At 42.6% G+C, this 23,715-nt stretch overlaps 1 protein-coding gene across 1 annotated transcript in view; it reads right to left on the bottom strand.

The window, feature by feature from the left end:
* Positions 1 to 23,715, bottom strand: part of LOC118235873 (ubiquitin-associated and SH3 domain-containing protein B-like) — a 57,234-nt gene that overhangs the window by 11,832 nt on the left and 21,687 nt on the right. Inside the window, exons 2-4 of the mRNA XM_035433739.1 lie at positions 3,701 to 3,754; positions 2,707 to 2,893; positions 1,046 to 1,244 (exon numbers count right to left, since the gene is read on the bottom strand). Of these exons, the coding sequence (XP_035289630.1) occupies positions 1,046 to 1,244; positions 2,707 to 2,893; positions 3,701 to 3,754 (440 nt within the window). The remainder of the gene's footprint in view (positions 1 to 1,045; positions 1,245 to 2,706; positions 2,894 to 3,700; positions 3,755 to 23,715) is intronic.

Raw genomic sequence — 23,715 nt, 5'->3', positions numbered from 1 at the left:
GAAGAGAGAGGACGATGGTTTCTTATGGTTTTTACTTGAGGAATTTCACTTTATTACAATTTTTAAATAATGCTTCCATTCACTTTTTATCGTACTTTTCCCTTTCTTTTGTTTATTGTGTCATAGTACATGACAGAACCTGTGGCCTGAAAGGGGCTCCACAATTATTGGCTGGACCGCAACAGCGAGGCCAGCCCTAAAAACGCGAATGTCTGTGACTGAGTGACTGAGTGAGTGATGAAGTTACACCATTGGTCGGCCGAGTTATGAAGTTACACCATTGGTCGGCCGGTTGAAGTGTGTTCGGTCCAGCCAATAATAAGACCTTGTCTTATTATTATTATTATTATTATTTCTAATACCGCTGCTTTTAAACAAACTCAAAGTTTTAGTGTCACTTCATGAGCTAGTAAAATATACAGTAATTCAGTTGAATTTGCATTTGATGTTTATGGGGAAACTACATACAGTAGTGTTCTTGGACACTGGAAAAAAAAGCAGAATTTCTAGGACACAGCATATTTTTGCAGTATGTTTCTCAAAATACACGGGACTTTTAATTGAACGTGACTGCTGTTATACTGCAGTAAAGTGCTGAGTCATATCTAATAGACCAGTAGTCACAGAAAATATTCAGTTGCTTTTTTGCCATGTAACAGTACATAGCAATGCATGCAAGCTTTTTACAACACGCGTTACTGTGTGGGCCATACACAGGGATTTAAGTAGTAACTTACTAGAGTAAGAGAGTTTCCTCAAAAAGGACAGAAAAACTCTAAAAGTCACTCTAAAGTCATTTTCTCATGATTACTAGAGAGTAAAATGTTCAATGTTATATCAACTCTGACAGAGAACATTGTACTATGACAGAGTACATATGGTCCCCAATCGACTCACATAAACTTTTTGAAAATTTTACTCTCTAAGAGCTGTTATATCATTGTATAGGTAGAGAAGGTGAGCGCTGACAGTAGCTCAGTTCTGCCTGGGAGTGTCACCGTGTGCAGAGTTCCCAGCATCCCCCGCTGCACCCCTGTTTCCCCACCTGCTTTAGCAGCGGCCTCCGTGGAGAAGTCCGCAGCGAAGGTCTTGAGCACCTCGGCCACCTGCTCCTCCACGAACAGGCCAATGAAGTTAGAGGAGGTGTAGAGCTCCAGGGGCAGGGGGCTGGGGAATCGGCCTCTCCACTGCCCCACCGTGGCCTGCAGTGCCTCACACAGAGCCTCGACTTTACCGTCCGCACACTGGGGGAGAGACGGCACGGGCGTGCGGTGTGAGGGGCAGCACAGCCAGAGATACAGCACAGTCTTACACTAACGTTTGCCTATACTACAGGCTCACACACCGAGATACAGCACAGTCTTACACTAACATATGCCTACACTACAGGCTCACACACTGAGACACAGCACAGTCTTACACTAACATATGCCTACACTACAGGCTCACACACTGAGATACAGCACAGTCTTACACTAACATATGCCTACACTACAGGCTCACACACTGAGACACAGCACAGTCTTACACTAACATATGCCTACACTACAGGCTCACACACTGAGACACAGCACAGTCTTACACTAACATATGCCTACACTACAGGCTCACACACCGAGATACAGCACAGTCTTACACTAACATATGCCTATACTACAGACTCACACACCGAGATACAGCACAGTCTTACACTAACATATGCCTACACTACAGGCTCACACACTGAGACACAGCACAGTCTTACACTAACATATGCTTACACTACAGGCTCACACACCGAGATACAGCACAGTCTTACACTAACATATGCCTACACTACAGGCTCACACACTGAGACACAGCACAGTCTTACACTAACATATGCCTACACTACAGGCTCACACACCGAGATACAGCACAGTCTTACACTAACATATGCCTACACTACAGGCTCACACACGGAGACACAGCACAGTCTTACACTAACATATGCCTACACTACAGGCTCACACACTGAGACACAGCACAGTCTTACACTAACATATGCCTACACTACAGGCTCACACACCGAGATACAGCACAGTCTTACACTAACGTTTGCCTACACTACAGGCTCACACACTGAGACACAGCACAGTCTTACACTAACATATGCCTACACTACAGGCTCACACACCGAGATACAGCACAGTCTTACACTAACATATGCCTATACTACAGACTCACACACCGAGATACAGCACAGTCTTACACTAACATATGCCTACACTACAGGCTCACACACTGAGACACAGCACAGTCTTACACTAACATATGCCTACACTACAGGCTCACACACTGAGATACAGCACAGTCTTACACTAACATATGCCTACACTACAGGCTCCCATACTGAAATATACTAACACAGTCTTACACTAACATATGCCTGCACTACAGGCTCACACACTGAGATACAGCACAGTCTTACAAGCCTACAGCACAACCGGTGACACAGTACAGTCTTACACTAACACATGCCTACACTACAAGCTCACACACTGAGATACAGCACAGTCTTGCAGCCTACAGCACAACCGGAGATATATTACAGTCTTACAAGCCTACAGCACAACCAGAGATACTGGTAGAGAGCTACACTACAGTTTCACATGCGGAGATACAGCACATTCTGATTCTGATCCCTACAGTACAATTTTACACGGAGATACAGCACACTGGGCTCACCATGAAGAACTGGCAGAGAGTGATGTGGGGGAAGATGTTGTGGGCCTTGTTCTTGCCGCAGGTGAGGCGGGACTGCTGCCAGAAGTGGGACAGCTGGTGCAGCAGGGGTCCGCTGGGCCGCAGGTACAGCACGTACTCCCTGGGCAGGGGGTCGTCCAGGAAGGGGTCGTCCACATGGGAGAACAGCCTTGGGACGGGGAGACAAAGGTAAGCCGGGACACTCAGGGAGGGGAAACAATTCACAGAGACACCGCAGCACACCTCTGCTCCTCCAGGTACTGGAAGGACTAATCAAAATGTTATGGACACACCTGCTGAAGGACTGATTTCCCACATGGCTGCTGCACTTACTCACTCTTGCCAGAAGGTGGCATCAGTAGGTAACTACACTGGCAAACAAGTGGCACACTTACTAATATGAACCATTGTGTGTGTGTGCGTGTGTGTGCGTGTGTGTGTGTGTTTATACACACATTTGTGCGTGCTTATGTCTGCGTATGTGTATCTGGGCGGTATGTATGCCATAATAAAATCTCAGATGACAGACAAGCACGCACACAGAGGCGCCATAAGTGGACAGGGACCATCAAAGAAATATAAAATAGTATTTTCTGGGGTGGTGGGGCCCAATGTGATGGTGACGTCCCTGCATACACGCACAGTGACACTGCAGTCTTTCCCTCGAATGTCTTACATTGTACATATTCAATGTCCAGAAGGGGGCAGCAGACACCCAATAACAGTTGGCTTGGCTTACGTGCCTGTTGAGCTTCTGTTATGAGCAGTAGTTATCTTCTTGGGCAGATGCACACAGGCTTGGTAAAAGATATGCCTACAACTATAATGAACAGAGTTGCAGTACATTCGTGTGTGTGTGTGTGCGTGCGTGTGTTTGCGTGAGTGTGTGTGCATGCGAGTGTTTGCGTCAGTGTGTGTGCATGCGTGTGTTTGCGTGTGTGTGTGTGTGTGTGTGTATTTGTATTAAAAAACTCACCAGTCACAGGCAGCCTGCACACTTCTCCCTCCGGTGGACACCAATGCTTTCAATCTGCATTAGAGAGAAATGGGGACAAGGGCGGGCTTTATTAGATACGATTACATAAGAAAAACGAACTTTACTACTGAAATCAACAGAACAGAAAACAAAAACAGGAACCCCAGTAAAGAATAATGACATATTTCATGAAGCACAGGCTTGAAAATCTGGCTAGCACACGACTGCTAATGCAGCAGGGCCAGAATTATGCTCAGGCACCAACCTGTGCTAGAGTCTGTGTAAGTAGCTGATCGTAGCCACCTCAGGCAGAGTTACTGAATCACACATTCAATTGTCTCTGACCACAGTGTGTTACCTGTAAGCTCAGGGAGACCTGACATCATTACAACAGGAGGGTCCAGCCTGTCTGAGATACACTGTCTGTCTAACGTCCACACTCACAGGCAATTTCCACAGGCTTGGAAGAACAGAGACTGCATAGTCATATTATATTAGAGATAACAGTAATCTCACAGACTGCCTCTGCAGATGGCACACAACCTGTTCTGGTTCTGCACAGTCCACCAGGTCCGTGAAATTGGGCAGAATTGTCACCATTTGTCACCAATTGTCACCATCACGACAATTCTGCCCTACTGCAGTCGCAAAACTATCAGGAGGCTCTGAGAACCATCACTAGAGCCAGCCTGAAATCGCACATGCTAAGCCAGAGCTATTCAACTGGGGGCCCAGGGGCCAAATGCAGCTCACTAAGAACATATCTTCTGCCCTTTCAGCAGTGAGAAGAACAGAAAGGACTGATCATTCAGATACCTTAAAATTGCGACTATGCCCATGTCTGCATATGCAAAGAGTTAGCATACCTTCCGCTTCTAACCAAGAATACAAATACATACTGTGTACATGCAGGCCTATTCTTTAGTTTCTTACTATTTATTTGAACAATAAAAAAGAACAAAAAAACTAAAACAAAGAAAAGATATAGTAAGCAGTATATAGTGCTGGGAGAGGCACAAACCCCCTAAGGGGATTATTCCTGGCCTCTATCTAAATAGAAAGAAACATTGTTCACAATATTACATCAAAACAAAAGATAGTAGTCCCATTTTTATTTCTACATTGCTTATAGTACACAGACCCTATCTGGCCAGTACACACGATTTAATAGTTGAAGAACCATGTGATACACGGAAACAGAATTTTGGCAGGTGAACATCGGCTGGGGCCACACAGGTTATATTAGGTACAATGGTACAGTTCCAGTTTATGTTTGACTAGCGAAATTTGTGACATTTGCGGTAGTTACTCTCAAGCCAATGCAGAAGTAAATCTTTTTTTAGAGCCCTGCGTTCATGGTGATGGTTAACTCGCACCCGTGTCTGAGTGACCGCGCGCAGCCTCAAGGCCTGTCACACTTTCACCCCCTCGGTCCATTTCCCATAATGCCCGGGGACAGTGCACACAGACATTGCTGGGCGGAGTGTCTTGAGAGAATGCAATGAAATGTGACCCCTTCCCCGATACCACACGGACCCTGGTGGCCTCTGCTCGGAAGCACCTCCCGCATGCTTCAGAACAGAAACGCAGCGGCTCCAGCCATTTCAACAGAGCCTGGCTGCCACAGGAGGCCGTGGAGCACGGAAAGTAAAACATCAAAGGTTCTCTGGCTAACGATGATCTGGACAGCTGCGACACAGTGCACCATGGTCATTCTCCCTCTCTCTCTCTCTCTCTCTATCTATCTTTCTTTCTCCCCCTGTCATGCCATTTTTAAGTTCTCTTGCTTAATTTATTTTTCTCTATTTCTTTTATCTTTTTTTAATCACTCTCCTTCTCTCCCCCCCCCCCCCCACAAACCCCTCCCCCCCCCCCCCCCCCCACCTGCAATCTCACATGTGTTTCAGATTTAAACACAATTGCAGCTCTGGTTTCACGGGCTTTCATTTACAGAAAGTGTTAATATATTACCCTCAGCTGCTTTGCATGGACTCACATGAACACACAGCAGGTTATATTAGCAGCGGTGTGGTTCTGCGCTCAACCAGCATAAAGACGCATGAAAACCAATGAGCAGATGAGCAGTGTTTCTGTGGGAAAACAGTGCTGTAAACAGATAACGTGTGCAATACCAGCAGTTGCTTAATATTCCTTAAATAGAGTATTAGGATTCCGGAAGAATGAAATTGCGTAAAATCTGCCAATGCATGCAGACACACTGGACATTGAGAGCTTAAAGATTCAAGAACGCTTGATGACAAGAGCAGGCTGTTCGGCCCATCTGGTTTCGTCATTTGCGTTACGGTCCCCAAAATTCCAGCGAAAAGAAAGCATGCGAGCCGAGACTAGAACCAAAATGGAGGAGATGACCTACAGAGCGCTGCGTTTGACGGCGCTCGTGCAGTGCGTGAGTGTGTGTGCGAGTGTGCATGACCCCATTAAGCAGTGTGAGTGAGAGGCCCTGCTGCCAGGCAGAGCTACTAGCTAACCCATATTAGAGCAGCCTGGGGCCGCAGGCACGCTGGTCTCCCCGGAGCAGGTAGGTCCTCTATCTGACCCGCCCACACGCGGCGGAGAGCCCCCTGCAGCGCAGACGCCGGTCTGCTTTACTTTCGGGGCCACCTTCAACCGAAAAATAGCTACCCTCCCCACTGCCCTTTGAAAAATTAACATTTTACATTCACATTGAAGGCCTTCAACAGGCACTCTCATCCAGAAAGACACAGCTAACATTCTTTGCATACAACTCATTTAAACAGCCGGACATTTGCTGAAGCAATTCGGGTTAAAGAGATTGCTCAAAGGCAAAACTGCAGTGCCCGCACCTGGGAATCAAACCTGCAACCTCAGAGTTACAAAACACAGTTTCCTAACCACTTTCCTGCACTGCCGTAAGACACTCAAAAGCCCAGCTTCAATCGGTGAGGCACAGAGACCGCAGTCTGAGGGTGACATTCAGACCGTCTGCACAGGATGGGAACTCAGAGGTAGGACAGATACAGGACAGGAGCTTGGTGTCCCCACTGGATGTGATCACTGGGCGATCACCCATGCATCCAGGCACAGGACCACAAGCATGCGAGAGTTTCCCCTGCCAGGCTTCAAAGTGACTAATGCTTGCTCTTTTCTGGTTGTGAGCTCTGCTTGACTGGGTGACTGAAAAAAAACACAAAAACATCTTTAATCTCTCAGGCGCAGTTCTAATCTTTAAATACATTTCTCTCTGGTTCTACTGCTCTGAGCGAACAGGACCCTGAGACACACTTCCTTTTCAGAGTACAGATCACCGCCCACACACACACACACACACACACACACACACACAGAAATGCATGCACACAGACACACATCCACACACACAAGCACACACACACACAAACACATGCACGTATATAGACACGCATCCATACAGATACACGCACGCACATACTCATTCTTAGTGTACTTAGCCACAGACTGAAAAAGATTACGCTTAATGAGGCCTCTGAATACGATGAGAAAATTCCATTTCTAACTTTCTCAAGTACAAATCAGCCAGCCGTTCAAACTGAATGTGCATTTACACGAATTACTGAAATACTTTTGTGCTCCTCACACAATTGTGAGAAAGACTTGGGGTCGCTCCTCGACAGCTTATGAAGAGTAACAGGGAACGGCATCCCTGACCAGGCCCAGTTTGTGACCTGCTCTTGACAAGCACGCAAAAACTGCATGTACACACGACAGCCATGAAATGTTCTCCCCTCTTAGGACAGGACCCCAGAGCTGGAGCACAGAGCAGGTGAACTCTTTGATGGGTCAGTGTGTCTTTATTTTTAAACTCATTTATTTAACAATGTGATGATACAGAAAAAAAAACCCTATGTAGTACAACATCAGTGCGAGTAGTTCGATAAAGCCTGCTACCATCTTAAAGATTTAGCACAACCATTATAAAAAAAAATTTTTTTTTTTAAAAACCGGATTTACAAAAATGTCTGCAGGATACTAATCGAAGAGTCACAGAATACAATGGTTCTGGAATAAAGGCGGTGAGTACACAATGAGGGCAAGCTGTCAGCCGCCTGAGGTCACCGTGCTCCTCCAGGACAGCTCTGACATACGACTCGACGCTTGTTTAGATACTGACGAAGGGCCACGGAGCACCTGAGACCGCGAGGAATGTGAACCGAACACGCCGGGCTCCATACGGCCCTCTCCGCTCATTAGTCACACGCGTCCTACAGGATTTCACCCCGCTCAGAGCCGGATTCCAGTGAGAGGGGCCTTTCATACGCGTCTGGCCTGGTGTGTCCCCAGCGTGGACTGATATGCAGACCTTCAGACAGGAAGTTCCTCCAGAGGGGAAATAATTGGGTTCATGTGCTCATGTGCTCGAGTGTGAGTGTGTGCGTGTGTGTGAGTGAGCATGCCTGCGAATGTTTGTGTGTGTGCGCATGTGTTTGAGCGCATGTGTTGGATTGTGTGAGTGCCCTTTGGTATGTAAGTATGTGGCCTCTACTTGTGTGTGAGAGTATGAGTGTGCTTGCATGCTCTTGAGCAAATACATGTGTGTGCATGTGCATCTGCACATGTGCCCTGCATGTAAGTGTGTGTGTGTGCGTGTGTGTGTGTGTGTGCGCACGAGTGCCTTCAGAGCAACTTCCTCCACTGTTTTCTTGTTTTTCCAATCCCCTTCCACAGTAAGAATACAGCCCATTTCCCAGCCTTCCAAACCCAATCCATTCACCAGTCCAGCTACGGCAGCCCTGGTATCGACGGGCCCTGGAGCACGCTCAGTGCGCCCCGTCCCGGAGCAGCGCTGTCCCCCGCGTCACCTCGCCGAACCCCGGAGGGGAGGCGGGCGAAGGGTTAACCTGCCGGGGCCACGTGCAGTCAGTTCATCATTCTGAGCCAACAGCCAGCGGCTCCCACAGCAAGGCCATTGTGACACGCGCTCTCTGGGCCTTCCCACACAGCCGAGGAGGGGAAGCTCAGCTGTGCGGGTCAGCGTACGTGGCAGCGACCTTCCGCAGAAGAACAAAGGCCCTGGGGCAAGAATCCCACAAATAAAAATATTAATGAGAGGAAGAAAAAAAGAAGAAGAAGAAGATGAAAAAGAAGGCGTAATGTGGCAAATATTCTGTGTACTACACAAATAGATTCAGCCTGATGTGAATTAGGCTAAGTTTAGCACTTTTCTCATACAGAAGGCCTCATGCAGAATAAAAACTAGCTACATAATTACAATCAACACAACGATACCATTAGATTCACAATTAAGCAGCTATTCATTACCTTGTACGCAAAAAATAAATGCTTATAAATCAACAGTTTGCAGCAGCAGCGCAGTGTTAAATCTCCATGCGCTGTACAAACATAACACAGCCTGAATACTGAGGTACTAAGGCAGCACAGGCTTGTTCAGCCATAATCTCCCTTCGATCGATGAGACCGTAGTCAATACGGCAGACAGATGCGTGGATGGATGGAGGGAGAGTGGGAAAGAAAGAAGAGCACTTCCTGTGTCCTCTAACCGTGAGCTACATCTCCCCTCGTCCACCTGGGAATGGAGAAATCTCTTCCTGAACCCCCCATAGCCTTATTAGCATAGGCCTGATAATTCTGTGTGAAGTGTTCTGAGTCACAAAGAAGTAGGTCATTCCTCATGTGATCTTTTATTTATATATATTTTGCAGCTAGCAAGATAGCTGCAAAAAAAGTAGGTTTTGAGGTTCTCTGACGATCGTACGTAATCCACACACACACACACACACACACACAAAGACTCTGACTTTTCACATGCAGTAGCTGTGGTTAAATACTGGCTGTGGCTGAATACTATTATGTGCTTTACCCAGAAGCGAGGGTTACTTTGTTTCAGAATGATGATCTTTGATTATTTGAGAAAGCATACAACCTCAAAGAGAGGACATCTGAAGCAGGATTTTGAGGATCCCGCATTGTCAGGCTACACACACAGCTTGTCCGCACGGATCAAAAGCGGGGGAAAACTCTCCTGGTTTGGTTTGGAAGGCTTGGTTCTAAGAACGGCCATCGTCAGATGGTCAGACAAGCACAGCAGGTCAGACAAGCACTGAAAAGCTACATTTGACTGAGAAGGCAATTTTACATCCAGGAGTATGCTACTGTGTGGCCAAAGTACCAGTCTGTTATTTCATTGTTTTTTTCAGCCTTATAATGCATTAAAAGCAAAAAAAAAACATAAAGCATATCTGTGTAAGGTGGCAAACTTGGCAGCTTAAATAAACATAGAACCTGACTTTCCCAAGAACCTGAAATGTCCATATGTTGATATATCTAGTCAAAAATAGAAATATTTCACAGCACAAAAGCAATAATGCTTTTTCACGTTGCACATGTATGTCCTGCTAAGAGTGTGTGTGTGTGTGTGTGTGTGTGTGTGTGTGTGTTAGTGAGAACCCTGCACATGTTGCAACAGGAGTTCCCCTTCAGCAGTGCTATCTGTGTTACAGAAAACCATACTTTGAGCCTATCAGCTGGGGAGAGTGCGAAAGTGCGGTCTGTCCTCCCACATCTCACTCAGACAGACACACACACACACACACACACTCACCCACAGTCACAAACGCTTGCACACACACACACACACACACACAGTCACAAACTCATGCACAGACACAGACACACACACACACAGTCACAAACTATCACACACACACACACACACAAACACACACACACACACACACACTCACCGACACACACACACTAACAAACTCATGCAGACATACACAGTCACAACTCCCACACACACACACTGTCACAAACTCACACACACACACTTACATACAGACAAGCACAAATGCATGTATGCATACATAAAAGGATGCCCACACAAACAAAAATACTCACACACACACATACACACAAACATTTACACATGTGCAAGCACACCCACACACAAACACAAACACACAGACACACACACACACACACACACACACCAGAAGCCATGAGAAGACAGCCTGCAGAAGTGGGAAACGTTTGGCTGTAAACAGAGAGGTTTCAGTGCAAACACATAAACATGAAGCAAACAAAAATGGCCACCACCATGCTCCTCCATTCTGCCGGGTGCAAGTAGAAAACATATGTCTATATATGGACAGAGACCACCGCTGAACCTCAATATTAGAGCCCGACCGATGCCAGATTTTTGGGTCCGATGCCGATCCCGATTTTGTCCTAGCCCACCGATTACCGATGTTTTGACCGATATTTTGTCAAAAAGTGCAACATTTTCAAATCAATTTGAAAAACGTATGTTTTATTAAAGTTTCTATATTTAAGAACATTTAACTTATAAGCAAACAAATAAAAATAGAAATAAACACACAAAGAACTTTTTAGATAAAAAAGTAAAAGATGATATTAAATTAAATATATATATTAACACCATCTTTTAAGTGTGTGAAATCAAAATAACTCCACACCTTGCTTTTACTCCTTTCTTTTCCAGCCATCTATAAAAAATTAATTTAAAAAAAGTCAGTTTTCCAGTTTCAAACATGTATTTTTATGAATATTATTATTGTTGTTGTTTTTGTTATTAATTTGTTATTATTTCTTAATATCTATTCTCAGTACATTAATTATATTTTCTTATTTTATTCCTACTACGTGATCTCAAAGAGTAAGACTATCTAGCGAGCTTCCCTGTCCGTAAGAATTTGGTGGTGAAAATAACTGCAATGCGCTCTGACGCGTGACTAGATGACACACTCGCTCGCAATAACGCATTAGCTATTGACACAGCCTCATTATTTCTTATTATATATTCTCAGTAAGTTAAATGAATTATATTTTCTTATTTTATTTCTACTAGCCTACATGATCTCAAAGAGTAAGACATTATCTAGCGGAGCCAAAGAGTGAATCAAGTGTAACGTTAGATGAAATTAAATTGACTGGATGAAATACGTGAAAAAAAACTACAATGCGCTTTCGTGCAGGTCACCCGCGCTAACTGTTGGTTGATTCACTTCTCCAACAGCAATCCTTCTCTCATGTTATCACGACAAAGCTAGATAACATGGCTTAAAATGATCCACGTTAAAAGTGTTTTATCGGCGTTTTTACTGTCTGGTTAGCTTGCTACGATGACGCGTAACTAGATGACACACTCGCTTTCAATAACGCGTTGGCTATTGACACAGCATCATATAGTAGCTAATATCATTATCTCAGATTTAAAAAAACAAATGTGTGATGCATTCAATCACCATTTTTTTTTGGCTGGTTATTTATTTGAGAATACAGCGATGTCCTCTGGAAATGTAGATCATACGCTGCTTATGTGCTCACTGCCACTTCATAAAGGCTTGCTAGCCAGGTAGCTTGCTAAAGTGAACCAAACAGACAAGTTCGAACAGACAAGTACAGATAAATAATCATTGTTTTTTTGTTTATTATACTTATTAAAATATCGGGACACATCGGTGGCATAACTGCCGATCCTGATGTCGTCAAAAAAGTCAAATAATGGCCGATATATCGGCCAGGCCGGTCAGGCTCTACTCAATATAAAAACTGCCTTCCTGGCCCATTGCTGGTACAACTGCAGGGCCTTGCTTGCATTTCTTCTTTCTCTTGTCTTGAATAATTAATTTGTGTTACAGTTTGTGAGCCATGTTGTATCAAGCAACACAGCAATAAGATCAAGATGTTCTGAATTTTATCTAGTGGGCTAGCAACTTATGTTTAGAATAGCTCACATTCCATTTGCAAACCTCTTACAGCCCAACCAGCTAAAAGCACTAAGATCATCCAGCACAGATGCACCTAGGTTATATATCCCATTGATTTAAGCATGTTATTTTACTTTCAATGGATATTTATATCCTTGACAAATTATCCCTACTCCATTTTAACAGCATTGATATTCACTATGGTTGATGATCGCTAAAACATCTAGAACATCATGAACAGCAAATGGGCACTCACAGAACGCCTGACATGTGAATTTACTAAACCCATTAACTGTACTCATGTATGATGTGAAAACGCTACAATACAATCCATGGCATTGTACAGTGCAATGGAGGCCAAGGAAGCATGCACACACACACACGTGTGTTCAGTTAAGTGCTGACAAAGTGCTCGTATCTGTGAACACTCCAACACAAGGATACTCAAATCTGGCACTCGAGGCCAGAAGTACCGCTGGTTTTCATTCTTCTACCTAATCGGGGATTATATAAAGTTTATTTAAGCCCAGGACACCAGGTGAGTGAAATCTCGGGCGAGTCAGAGAATCTAATCAAACTATTATCTACCAGGCGGAAAAGGAAATCAACAACGCTACTGCCCTTGTGAGTCACATTTGAGTATTTAGGCTCAAACACGTATGTGGTTCTATCCGTCCCTGTGTAGGTGTGTAAAATCACACACATAGAATAACATATCAGCCATACAGAAGGGGCTAGGGTACCGAAATATGCTGAAGGAAATCCCAGAATGCAACACAGCTGACAGAACTGCAATAGTGCTCCAGTCATCTCTTAGCATAGCCGCTGTACTTCAGATGTGGCGCACAAGAGCCGTTTCAGGACTGTGCTGCAGGACTGCTCTTAATTGTTCAAAGAACTCAACTGTTTAAAACTATGAGTTAACAGCTGTAGGTAGGATGCGTATCCTTGGCATGAAAGTTTAACTGTGGTCCAGTGTACAGTTCGAGCCAACCAGCACTGGTAATGCGGCTGTTTGGAAAACTACCCATGTTGTATGTGTGTAATTGTTTTTAACTATCGACATTCTTTGTTATTACTCTGTATCACTGATGTGTTATTGTATAATTTGTGTATGTGTACCAATTATGTGTATTATTGTGTAATTTTTTGCAGGTGTATCACTGATGTGTTTTATTGTATAATTTTTGTATGTGTATCAATGACGTGTGTTACTGTGTAATTGTATTTACTCACTGTGCTGCAACTTTCAGTCAGTTTAGTTCTACTCCAGCGACCAGATAGCTTTTTTTGTGTGTGCTTTAAAGTTACATTATTCACTGTTACGGGTTTTTTGTTTCTTACGCGTCTAGTCATACCGTACCCATGACAACGCCTCTGCCCATGGCTCTGGGTCACACTGTTCAGCCACAGCAGAGTCAGCATTAAATGCAGAGATGTCTCATTATGTAACCACAAAGGTTTCCACTATTATATGAAAGTAGCAGCAATATGAAGCACTCTCTAGCTCACCGTTCGCGACCTATTTTTACACCTGGTCTATTAAAGTCATAATGAATGGTGGAACCCCCCTACACACACCACCCATGGGATGGGTACAAAAAGACAACCGGACATCTAGCAGGGTGCTTCTGACCTCATTTTCACACTTAAGGTGTGAAAACAGGACAACGGTGTCAGTGTGCATACATGCGTGCGTCTGTGTGTGCCCGAGACAGACCAACCAAATAAAGGATTTGAAGAACAAGAATTAAATATCATATTACATATCATATCATATCATATTTTTAATTCTCTACAGATAATTGGTGATGGAATGAAAACAATCTTGTGAAGATTGCAAAGCATCCTGTGTTGTCAAAATGAGACCAATTTTTTTTTAGATCTCAGACAGCTGTGCTCTGTTGGTGACTAGTTTTCTAGGGAAAACACCAGGACTGTAAATATGAAAATTCTTCATACGGTTGGGCCTTAAGAAGAGAGAAACAAGCCTTCTGCTACATGGACAGATATCACGGATATCACAGTTCTGAGAGACTCTGTCTCTCCCCTCTCATTGGTTCCTTACGTGAAACTCATTCAGACTACATTCAGTCTCTGCATTATCAATGCAACCTCAGCATCAATAAAATGGAACATTTACTAAACAAACATTTTCAAAATTTGACTGTTTGCACGGCAAGATTTGCCAGCACCTGATAAAAGCTCTTTTGAGTAAATTTGTGAAATGCTATTAATTTTTAACTGTGAGTACTTTCCACAGGAAATGTGTTTTTTTTAGATGAAATGTTTATCTGAAAACAGTCAGCAAATAAGTAAATGTACATTTACAAGATACAAGCATACAGTAACCAGATCAGAAATTCCTCTTTTATCTTTTGTTTTATCATTTTTAACTCATTTTCTGTGATGCAATTGTATTTTTCAAAATACACGTTATTACCAGACAGGTCTATCATCATAAGTTTTGTTGGAACCAGATTTCTGAATCATAAAAGAGGAAAGGTTTGTGCGAATGAGTAAGAATGTTGCATCATCTTGACTTGCAGGCCATACTCAATTATTTTCCAGTTACAAGCTGTAAACACACAAGCTCAAAAACTGCAGTATCTCAGCTTTACTTTAATGCTACCACCCACACACCAAAAAAAAAAAAGTGAGAATTTTCCAACCAGACACTCCTAGTGAGCTTTCTCATCGAGACAGAGGATGTTCATTACAGGTCTTGCAGTTTCTCTACCGCCCACACAAACACACACACACAGACATGCAAAGCACACATATCACAAACACCCATGTAAGCGCACACACACACACACACACACAGAAAAATTTACTCACGGACTAATTCAGGCAAATGCTAAATAAATGCAACTGCACATCATCAGCTGAAAATTTTTATGAATGAATTTCTTCAGCTAATGCTTGGAAGCATTTTCTCCACACTTTCAGAGGAGACGCTGCCATTATACCCTCGTGCAAAAACCTGCAATGCTTCAGCAACATATCCAACTGTATATACATGAATAGTATGCAAAATATAAGTTGTTCTGGATGGCAGTGTCTGCTAAGGGCATATATGGGCCACAGATAGGCCTACCTTCCAGGTATAAATGACCGTGTCTTATCTGTACTTTCGACCTGTACAAGCTGCAGAAGGAATATCCTCACGTGGGGATGATAATGTAATTTAATTTAAACACACACACACACACACACAGTGGCATGGTCAAATTATGCAGCATGGCATCACAGTAACAAAACCTCAACAGTTTAAATCCTCAACTGAATCATTTTAATGATATACCTGTTACAGGTTAGGTATCACAATGGTTTCACAGCTGAAGACGGGTGTGGTCAATTTTAGGTCTGGAGAGGCCAGACGTGACCAGGGTAATGGCCCACTATTAAAAACTAACTGACATGTGACATCTCCAAACCCCATGCCCATATGGAGTCTCAATGCGTTTCTCGCATCTGAAAAAATATGCACTGAAATATCACAATGAACAGTGTGAACAACTGAAATAGAAAAATTCTGACGTTGTTGCTATAACCATCACACCTTTGGTGTAATATGTTCCTTGCTGTAGCCGGATGTTTTGAGAAAGGAACACTTGTCTTGTGCAGTATTACTCATAGAACATGAACGAGGGTGGCATTAATGCAGTTGAGTGGAAGGTGTGTTAAACACATGCATTCATTGCACACAAACACTGCATGAACGCAAACAAACAGACACTCATACACACACAGATAGAGACAGCCTAAATTAAGACAAGGTTGTTCTACATTAAAGCCAAGAACAGGAAAGGCAATACACGCGTATTCAAGGCAGGTCCTTCTTGGGTTTAAAACACAAACGTACTACAGAATGAAACCCATAACCTTGAAATCAGTCTTGCAGTCTTGAACGTGACTGCAAGGTTTAAAGCCAAACAGGCATGGCAGGCAATACACGTCAAATGCAAGTCGTGTTTCAGTAAGTAGCAATTAAATATTAAATGTTTAAAACACGTGTGTGTGTGTGTGTGTGTGTGTGTGTGTGTGTGTGTATGAATGTGTGTGGGTTTGTGTGTGTCTGTGTATGCAAGGGTGTAAGACAGAATTATGGGACAATTTACTCATTCATGACATTTGTAAAAACCTTTATGTAGCTGAATGCCCAAATCTCACCACCCACTTTTTTTTTTTTTTTTTTTAACTCACAGGCCCAGGATCCTATCCTCTACCAACCCATGTCTCATTGACCTCTGCCTCATTATTCAAGAGGTTATTCAAACAGGTGTCAATATTTCTAGTGCTTTTTTAGCCACCTGTATTACCGTTAGCACCAGCACACTTTAATTTTTATACTCTATGCGCATCATTAAGGTGCACATCACTGAAAATGAAACATCAAAAAACCATCCCATTCACTGGTTCCTCAAGTGGTATATTACTGTCATTTCCCGAACTGATGTGAAAATGCACCCCTCCCGAAATGGGTTTAATAGATTCCTGTGTGATTTCTAATTTTGAATCGCATGGCTTAGAAACATCAGCAAAGGGACATTTTTTTTGCTTTTTTAATTTCTCGTGAGCTATTACAATCTCACATTTTAATTTTTCAATTAAAGTTGCCGTTGCGCAAGGCTAAAAATAGACACTCGACTGCAATTGTTCCCCTGGATAATTCGGCTGACTTTTCTACCACCTGCTCTCTTGAAATATTAAGTAACGTAGATAAGAATATTGGCTTGACTGTCACAATCTATTACCAACAAACTTGTACCACTAAAAACAGTGGTAGCCATGCAAGTACCCTGAAAAGCTCTCTAAAACTACAGCGGCACCCCCACAGTGTTGTAATACAACAATTTTAAATACAATTCCAACATAATATAATTCACAGGTTGTTTTTTTGTACTTTGTTGCCTATATCTTAATGTACCATGAAGAGGCCTTCAGGAACTGACAAACATACACCCTTCTCTGTTTCCTACCAGTCAGGTGACATCACAGCTGTGTCATGCCTATGTTATTTTCCCCACCTTTCCAGTCTCGCACACGCGCACACCAAGGCCGGGCAGTCGACCATATTCCTCATTCTGTGGGTGAGTGTGGTGCGGAACCAAGAATAGTTCTCCAGTGAGTCAAGCCTCACCTGCTACAGTGAGGTTTACAGAGAGGACATCAGGTGACATAAGAGCGATGAATAAGCAAACTTTATCGCTCACTGAAAGCCGGAGTATGGAATGACAAGGTCAGACCGAGCCCAAATAAGCACACTGCTTCCTCTTAGCACACAGATATTCTCAGGGCCATGGAGTACGCATGTGACCGAACGCACATTAGCTTGGACAGTTCGTTATAGCGTTATTATACTGATACAGTTAAAAATGGCTTAAGATGGTATAAATAAATGATAAATGACTGAGGCTTTAGCCATCAGAGGAGATGCTACAGCTGTGAAGCGACTCAAGCTTGCAGCTTTGTTTCCACTTTCCGATCAGAGGGGACAGCTGCCCTCTGGGGTGTTTGTCCAAGCATGTCACCATAAATCACACACGAGAAAACTACCCACTACCGTGCATTAGCACTACAGCAGTTTTTCATCTTAATGTCCAAGCCATGACACCGTGCGGGGGGTGTACAGCACAACAAGGACAGGGCCCTTTCACCTCGGGTATGGCAGCAGTAACCATAGCGAACTTCAACCCATACCGGGTTGGGCAGAACAAATGACACTTCATAACATCCACCTTATGTCCTGTAGGGTGAACCCAAAATCATACTTTTGATATTTGACTAATTTTTCTGAAGTTTAAAAGGGAATCTCAAACTCTGATACCAAAAAATGTCCCTATTAAGCAGAAACAAGGTTTTAAAAAAGGCAAAAAGCAGAAAGCTACAGAGAAAAGACAGTAAAGGCAGCCTATAAATTGGCCTCTCTTCAGTGTCAGTTATAATTGTTGAATCGAATTACAAAGTTTTATATTATGTGGCTAGCTGACCCATCTACAGCCAGTATCGCATCAGAGCTAAAATGGCTTTGTGTGCGCGTTGCTTTGTGAGGAAGGCATTTTGCCGAAATGTATTTCCATTTTCAGCATTTTGCACATTTATTTTATTCACCATGTAAGCAATATAAAAATACCTCTGTGTTTAGGTTTGTCTTCAGTGTACAGAGAGAGCCGCACTCCTTCATCGACAACCCCTGTTCAAGCCCAGATGCAAGGAGACCGGCAGCTCCCTCCCCCCCCCCCCCCCCCCCCCCAACCCCGCACCTCACCCCCGCCCCCTCTCCCTCCTCAGGCCATTGACCACACAGACACAAGCTTTAAACTCTGACCCCTGCCCCTCCCCCTGCAGCTCTTTGGGGAAATCCCACAGCCCCGGCGCAAGCATCCTGACATTTCCTGTTTACAAACCTGCCAGCACTGGCAGAGCAGAGGCCCTAGATCGTAGAGCGTGAAGCGCAAGCCACTGACCAGAAAAACCCCTGTCGGCCCGTCAGGAGTTACCCGGTTCTCACAAAAGCGGCTAGCCCCCTAGGAAGGCTGACCGCATCATATGCTTCGCTTACTCAGAGCGCCTGAGAAAAAAAAGCAAGCGCTTTCAACTTCGAGGCAGATTGTACTTTGCAGATTCAAAGTACAGTAAGCCCTATTCTCTCTAAGGCTGCGTACTGCATGCTAAAAACAGGCGGCGAGTTTCTGACTAAAGGCTTTTACCTCAAGCTGAAAGTAACCCTGCATCACTGAGGCCAGGCACCTGAGTTCCAAGAACACCCCACCGTACATGCGCACACACACATGCACAGACACACAAATATCTCTCTCTCACACACACACACACACACACACAAACACAAACACACACACGCACACACACAAACACAAACACACACACACAAAAACACACACAAACACAAACACACACACACACACAAACACACACACACAAAAACACACACAAACACAAACACACACACACACACACAAACACACACACAAACACACAAACACACATACACACACACACACACAAATGGAGAACATTCTGATTCGCTGCGGGCCTAAAGGCCTGTATATTTAAGAGGATGAACTGTTTAAGATGGCAACTGAAATATCTGTTGAAGAATCCATGAATAACAGAATATAAATCAGCGGCTGTGCTGTTACTGTAAATTTGGTTCTGCAGGTAACCTTCTGCCACTGCTTCAAATTAAAACGCAGAGCATGACCTCCACTGACACGCCATCAAAAGCTGTAGCAGTTCAAAAATAGTTCTCAAAGCTGCCGAAGTCCAGACACAGTGTGCAGGGCTGCCAACTCCTATGCTTTTGGCACGAGACACACACTCTCAGGGTCAGCGTCGTACTCTCACACAGTCAAAACATATCTCGCGGCAAATAAAAAGACTAACTAAAAACAAAGCTGCTCCCCAATTGAACAAATTACGTATCACCTCACAGAACAAAGGGAGATTGGTTCACAAGCATTATGGAGACTCTCGATTGGCTACCGATCTTTGACAGCATCCATCCCCCACCAACTGGTCTGTGATCTGACCAAATTTGGAAGCCCGGCAGTGTGTGAGAGGGCGCAAGCCAAGAGAATTCAAAGGAAATTTTAATTCAAAGACTCACATAACACCTGTAGCTGTAAAGTCTAGCTTTTTCAATATTTTTTTATGTTTTATGTACTCATTCTCATGCATATATTTCATTTCATGTACATCTTTAATTTTTTAATTCAAATACCTCAAGTTATGGGGGGCCCTGTGTGCCACCTTTTCAAATAGTACAATCTACATTCACATAATAAATATAGTTTAAATTATTTATATATTTTTTTTCTGTACTTAATTTATTTTATTTAGCATTTTGCTCACAAATCACAGATTTATTATTTTATTTTTTATATTTATTTAATTTCACCACTTTTAAAATTTTCCCATTTACATCCTTCGTGTTGATTTATTCATTACGTCAAATACATTTATTCATTGTATTTCTATTTAGTATTTTCCTTCTTCTATTTCCTATTTTCTTGCTCCAATATTATATTTGAGAATGTGGCACATTCGATATTATAATGAGGTGACGAGGTCTGTCAATCAAGCAGCATAGAGACACACGGCGTGACGTGGCACGTAATAAACACGCCCACCCTGGGTACAACCTGGGGTACTCGCTATTAAAATGAATTGAGGATTGAAATTTTGCCCACCTCCGACATAAACTGTGTTTGCTTTTTTGTGATTGAATCAACTTTTCCATGTTTTGTGTGCCCTTATTAACATAAGTAGCAGTTATCGCCATCAACCAACTACTTAATAAAAATCGCTTGTCCTTTTGAAAAAATAGCTATCATTGTCATTGTATCCTTTCAAACTCAAACTGCTAGAGTACAGAACCATAAATAACAAAAAATGTGTCACTGTCCAATGAATTATGGTGCTCACTGTGTATATATATGTATATATATATATATATATATATATATACAAAAATGTTACATAGAAAAATATGTATATTAAATAATTAACATATACTCTATTCAAAAATGAAGGGACAACTTGCAAATAAATATCTCAAGATTACACACATAAATGCAAATAATGCACACATTTGCAGCAAAGCACATACACAGTTTAAAGATGCCTATTTTTTCTAGGTTTAATTCAGTTTTTATAAACATTCCCTGTTTTCAGTGCTCAGTTCCACTGGTAGACTGCCGTGTTTGTGCCTTCCCTCATCGAACGTTTGATTTGAAAATAACTGTTTTCCTGTTCTGTGGTACAGCAGCCATCCCATGTCTGTCTGTCTGTCTTTAAGCTCGTACGGCCGGTGAGAGAGGTGGGGTGAGGGACAATCACTCACTTGCACATGCAAACTCCTTAACTAACTGCTTAGAAAGAACCAGCCAATGAACAGTTTTTTTCGACCTTCAAGTACTGGGTGTTAAGAATAGTAACAGTTAATATAATACATAATAATTTTCCATTACTGAATACTGCCCATTTAAGGAGAAAAGTCATCTCGGTGTGTCAAGTAATGCAACAGCGCAAGAATCCAGAGTTCCAGGAAGACACATTAAACAATATCAGTTAGTGTTATAAGAAAGATCTGAAGATTAAAGTAGGATATTTTGAAAAAGATGTTGCATGTCAAAATGTATTTATTTACAGTTGTGTTGCAACCTTTTTTTTAATAAAAAATTACAGTATCATATGCAATAATATATCATATCAGAAAACTGAAGGGAACTACTGCTATATAAATATGCCAATATGCATACGGTTTCTCAAACAAAAGTTACCAAGACATAAACATGGTTAAATAGACTTTGGAATACATGCACTCTATATTATTTGAATTTGAAATGTACTGAAAATGTATTCTTCACATTTAATTATAGCTAACTTGCACAAGTATTATTTCGCCTTAAAATAAGACTTCCATAGCTTTTGCAGGTTACTACAGAGAATAAATGCTGAGTTTAAAATGAATGATTTTCTGCTTGTTCTTACTAGCCTAAATTAATCATCAGTCCCAATTGTTCTGTAAGGGGGAGGGATGATGTGATTGGCCAGAACTAGCAATAAAGGAGACACAATGTCCATGTTGCTCTTGAAGAAAGTCGTCTAAATTTACCTACTAATTAATCGTGCTGGCAACTAACAGCATTTTTAAGCTTGTTCATTGTAAATGACAATTTACACTACACAGCCCCATTGTCACTATGAATGGCATCTTTCAAAATCCTAATGATAAACTTCACATGCCCATCTTTGAAACAGTCAGTTCATTATTTAAAAAATCCTGAGCATGCACGGTGTTGTCACAAATCATGGATGATAAAAGAGGGAAACTGGGCAGTTCTGTGGTCACATGGTCCAGTGTACTTGTAGGTGCACATCGTTTCATCGTGCACCTTCAGTGGCTGGTCTCCTCCATTCATTAGGCCAAATTATTGCCTCTAATATGCAATCATTCTTTATGAAGAAATAAGAAAAATGTAGCATATTTCAACAAGAAACCCAGGGCCCTTACTTATGCATAGGTCAGCTCTTTAATATCTCGCCTTGTGCAAAATGTAAATGTCTGAACGGTTGATTTAGCCACCATGCCTACAACTCACAAACAGCATGCAGGTTTTTGGAATCAATTTTAACCTCAAACCATCCTGCTGTTAAGTGAGTGTGCCTTGATGATTCACTGAAAACTAACTAGCTATATGTGGTAGAAACAAGGAAGCTTAGGCAATTAAAATTCTAAGGGAAAATAGCTCTAAAGGTTCAAATGTTCTTTCATCATGCATTCAAAGATCATGGATACGCCTCTGCTACCGCATGCTATTATAATATAGGCTTATCTGTGCCTATTAGTCATTACACTTGACATTGCGGTATCATTGTGGAATCATGGGCAATTATTTTCACTGAAAAAGAGCCTAAGTCCTGTCCTGTCCTGTCTAGGTACCAAAGTAAGAGGCAAGCTCAATTGAGCTTTCTACAGATGGAAAAAGACAAAGTTCCAAAGAATAAATGCTACATGCGAGAGAAGTTTCCACCAATTTGCCTCCCCCTCGCTCATACTATCCTTGCAGCAGAAATGGGCCCCAATTCCTTAAACTGAGAAACTGCAATATAGCCGTTGCACATAACCAGTCAGCAGAAGCTGCTCAAAACGGTTCTTATCCCAATCTGTACAAATGAACCTACTGGTTCAATCTCAGCCCGTCTGTCCAAAAATGGATACCGCTCCAGTTACCTGTACACATTTCCACCCTGGTTGTCCAAAACTGTAATGTAACATAATGTCTTACATTAGAATGTAATGGTTACTTTTATACAATCAAGGGTACCTTTCTGAATGGGACTTAAAAGCTGGGCAAGCAATGGCAACTCAAAATCAACGAGTAATCTTCATTGCCCTTAAAGGGGAATTTCACTTTATAAAACTTCTGGGGTTATTTTCACACCTACCCGAGCTTTTGTGTGCACCCCAGACAGTTTTTATGTTGCTTGCTTCAATATTTAGATATTTAGATATTTAGATATACCCGTGTAAGCAAACCCCCCCCCCCCCCCCCTCCCCATCCAATAGAAGCCCATTTAACATCAAACTCCACGTTAGACTCATTGTAAACACACATCCCTGCTTCTCATGACTGATATTGTCCTTCTAATGAATGTTAGAGTAACATAAAACCTGTCTGGGGTGCACACAAAAGCCTGGGTAGGTGTGAAAATGACCCCAGAAGTGTTATAAAGTGAAATTCCCCTTTAATTTTGAAAGACTCAAATGAGCACCAT

This window comes from Anguilla anguilla, chromosome 9 (genome assembly GCF_013347855.1).
Source record: "Anguilla anguilla isolate fAngAng1 chromosome 9, fAngAng1.pri, whole genome shotgun sequence".
Taxonomy (NCBI): domain Eukaryota; kingdom Metazoa; phylum Chordata; class Actinopteri; order Anguilliformes; family Anguillidae; genus Anguilla; species Anguilla anguilla.
Note: the sequence above shows the minus strand (reverse complement) of the source record. Positions and strands in the feature narration are given on the sequence as shown.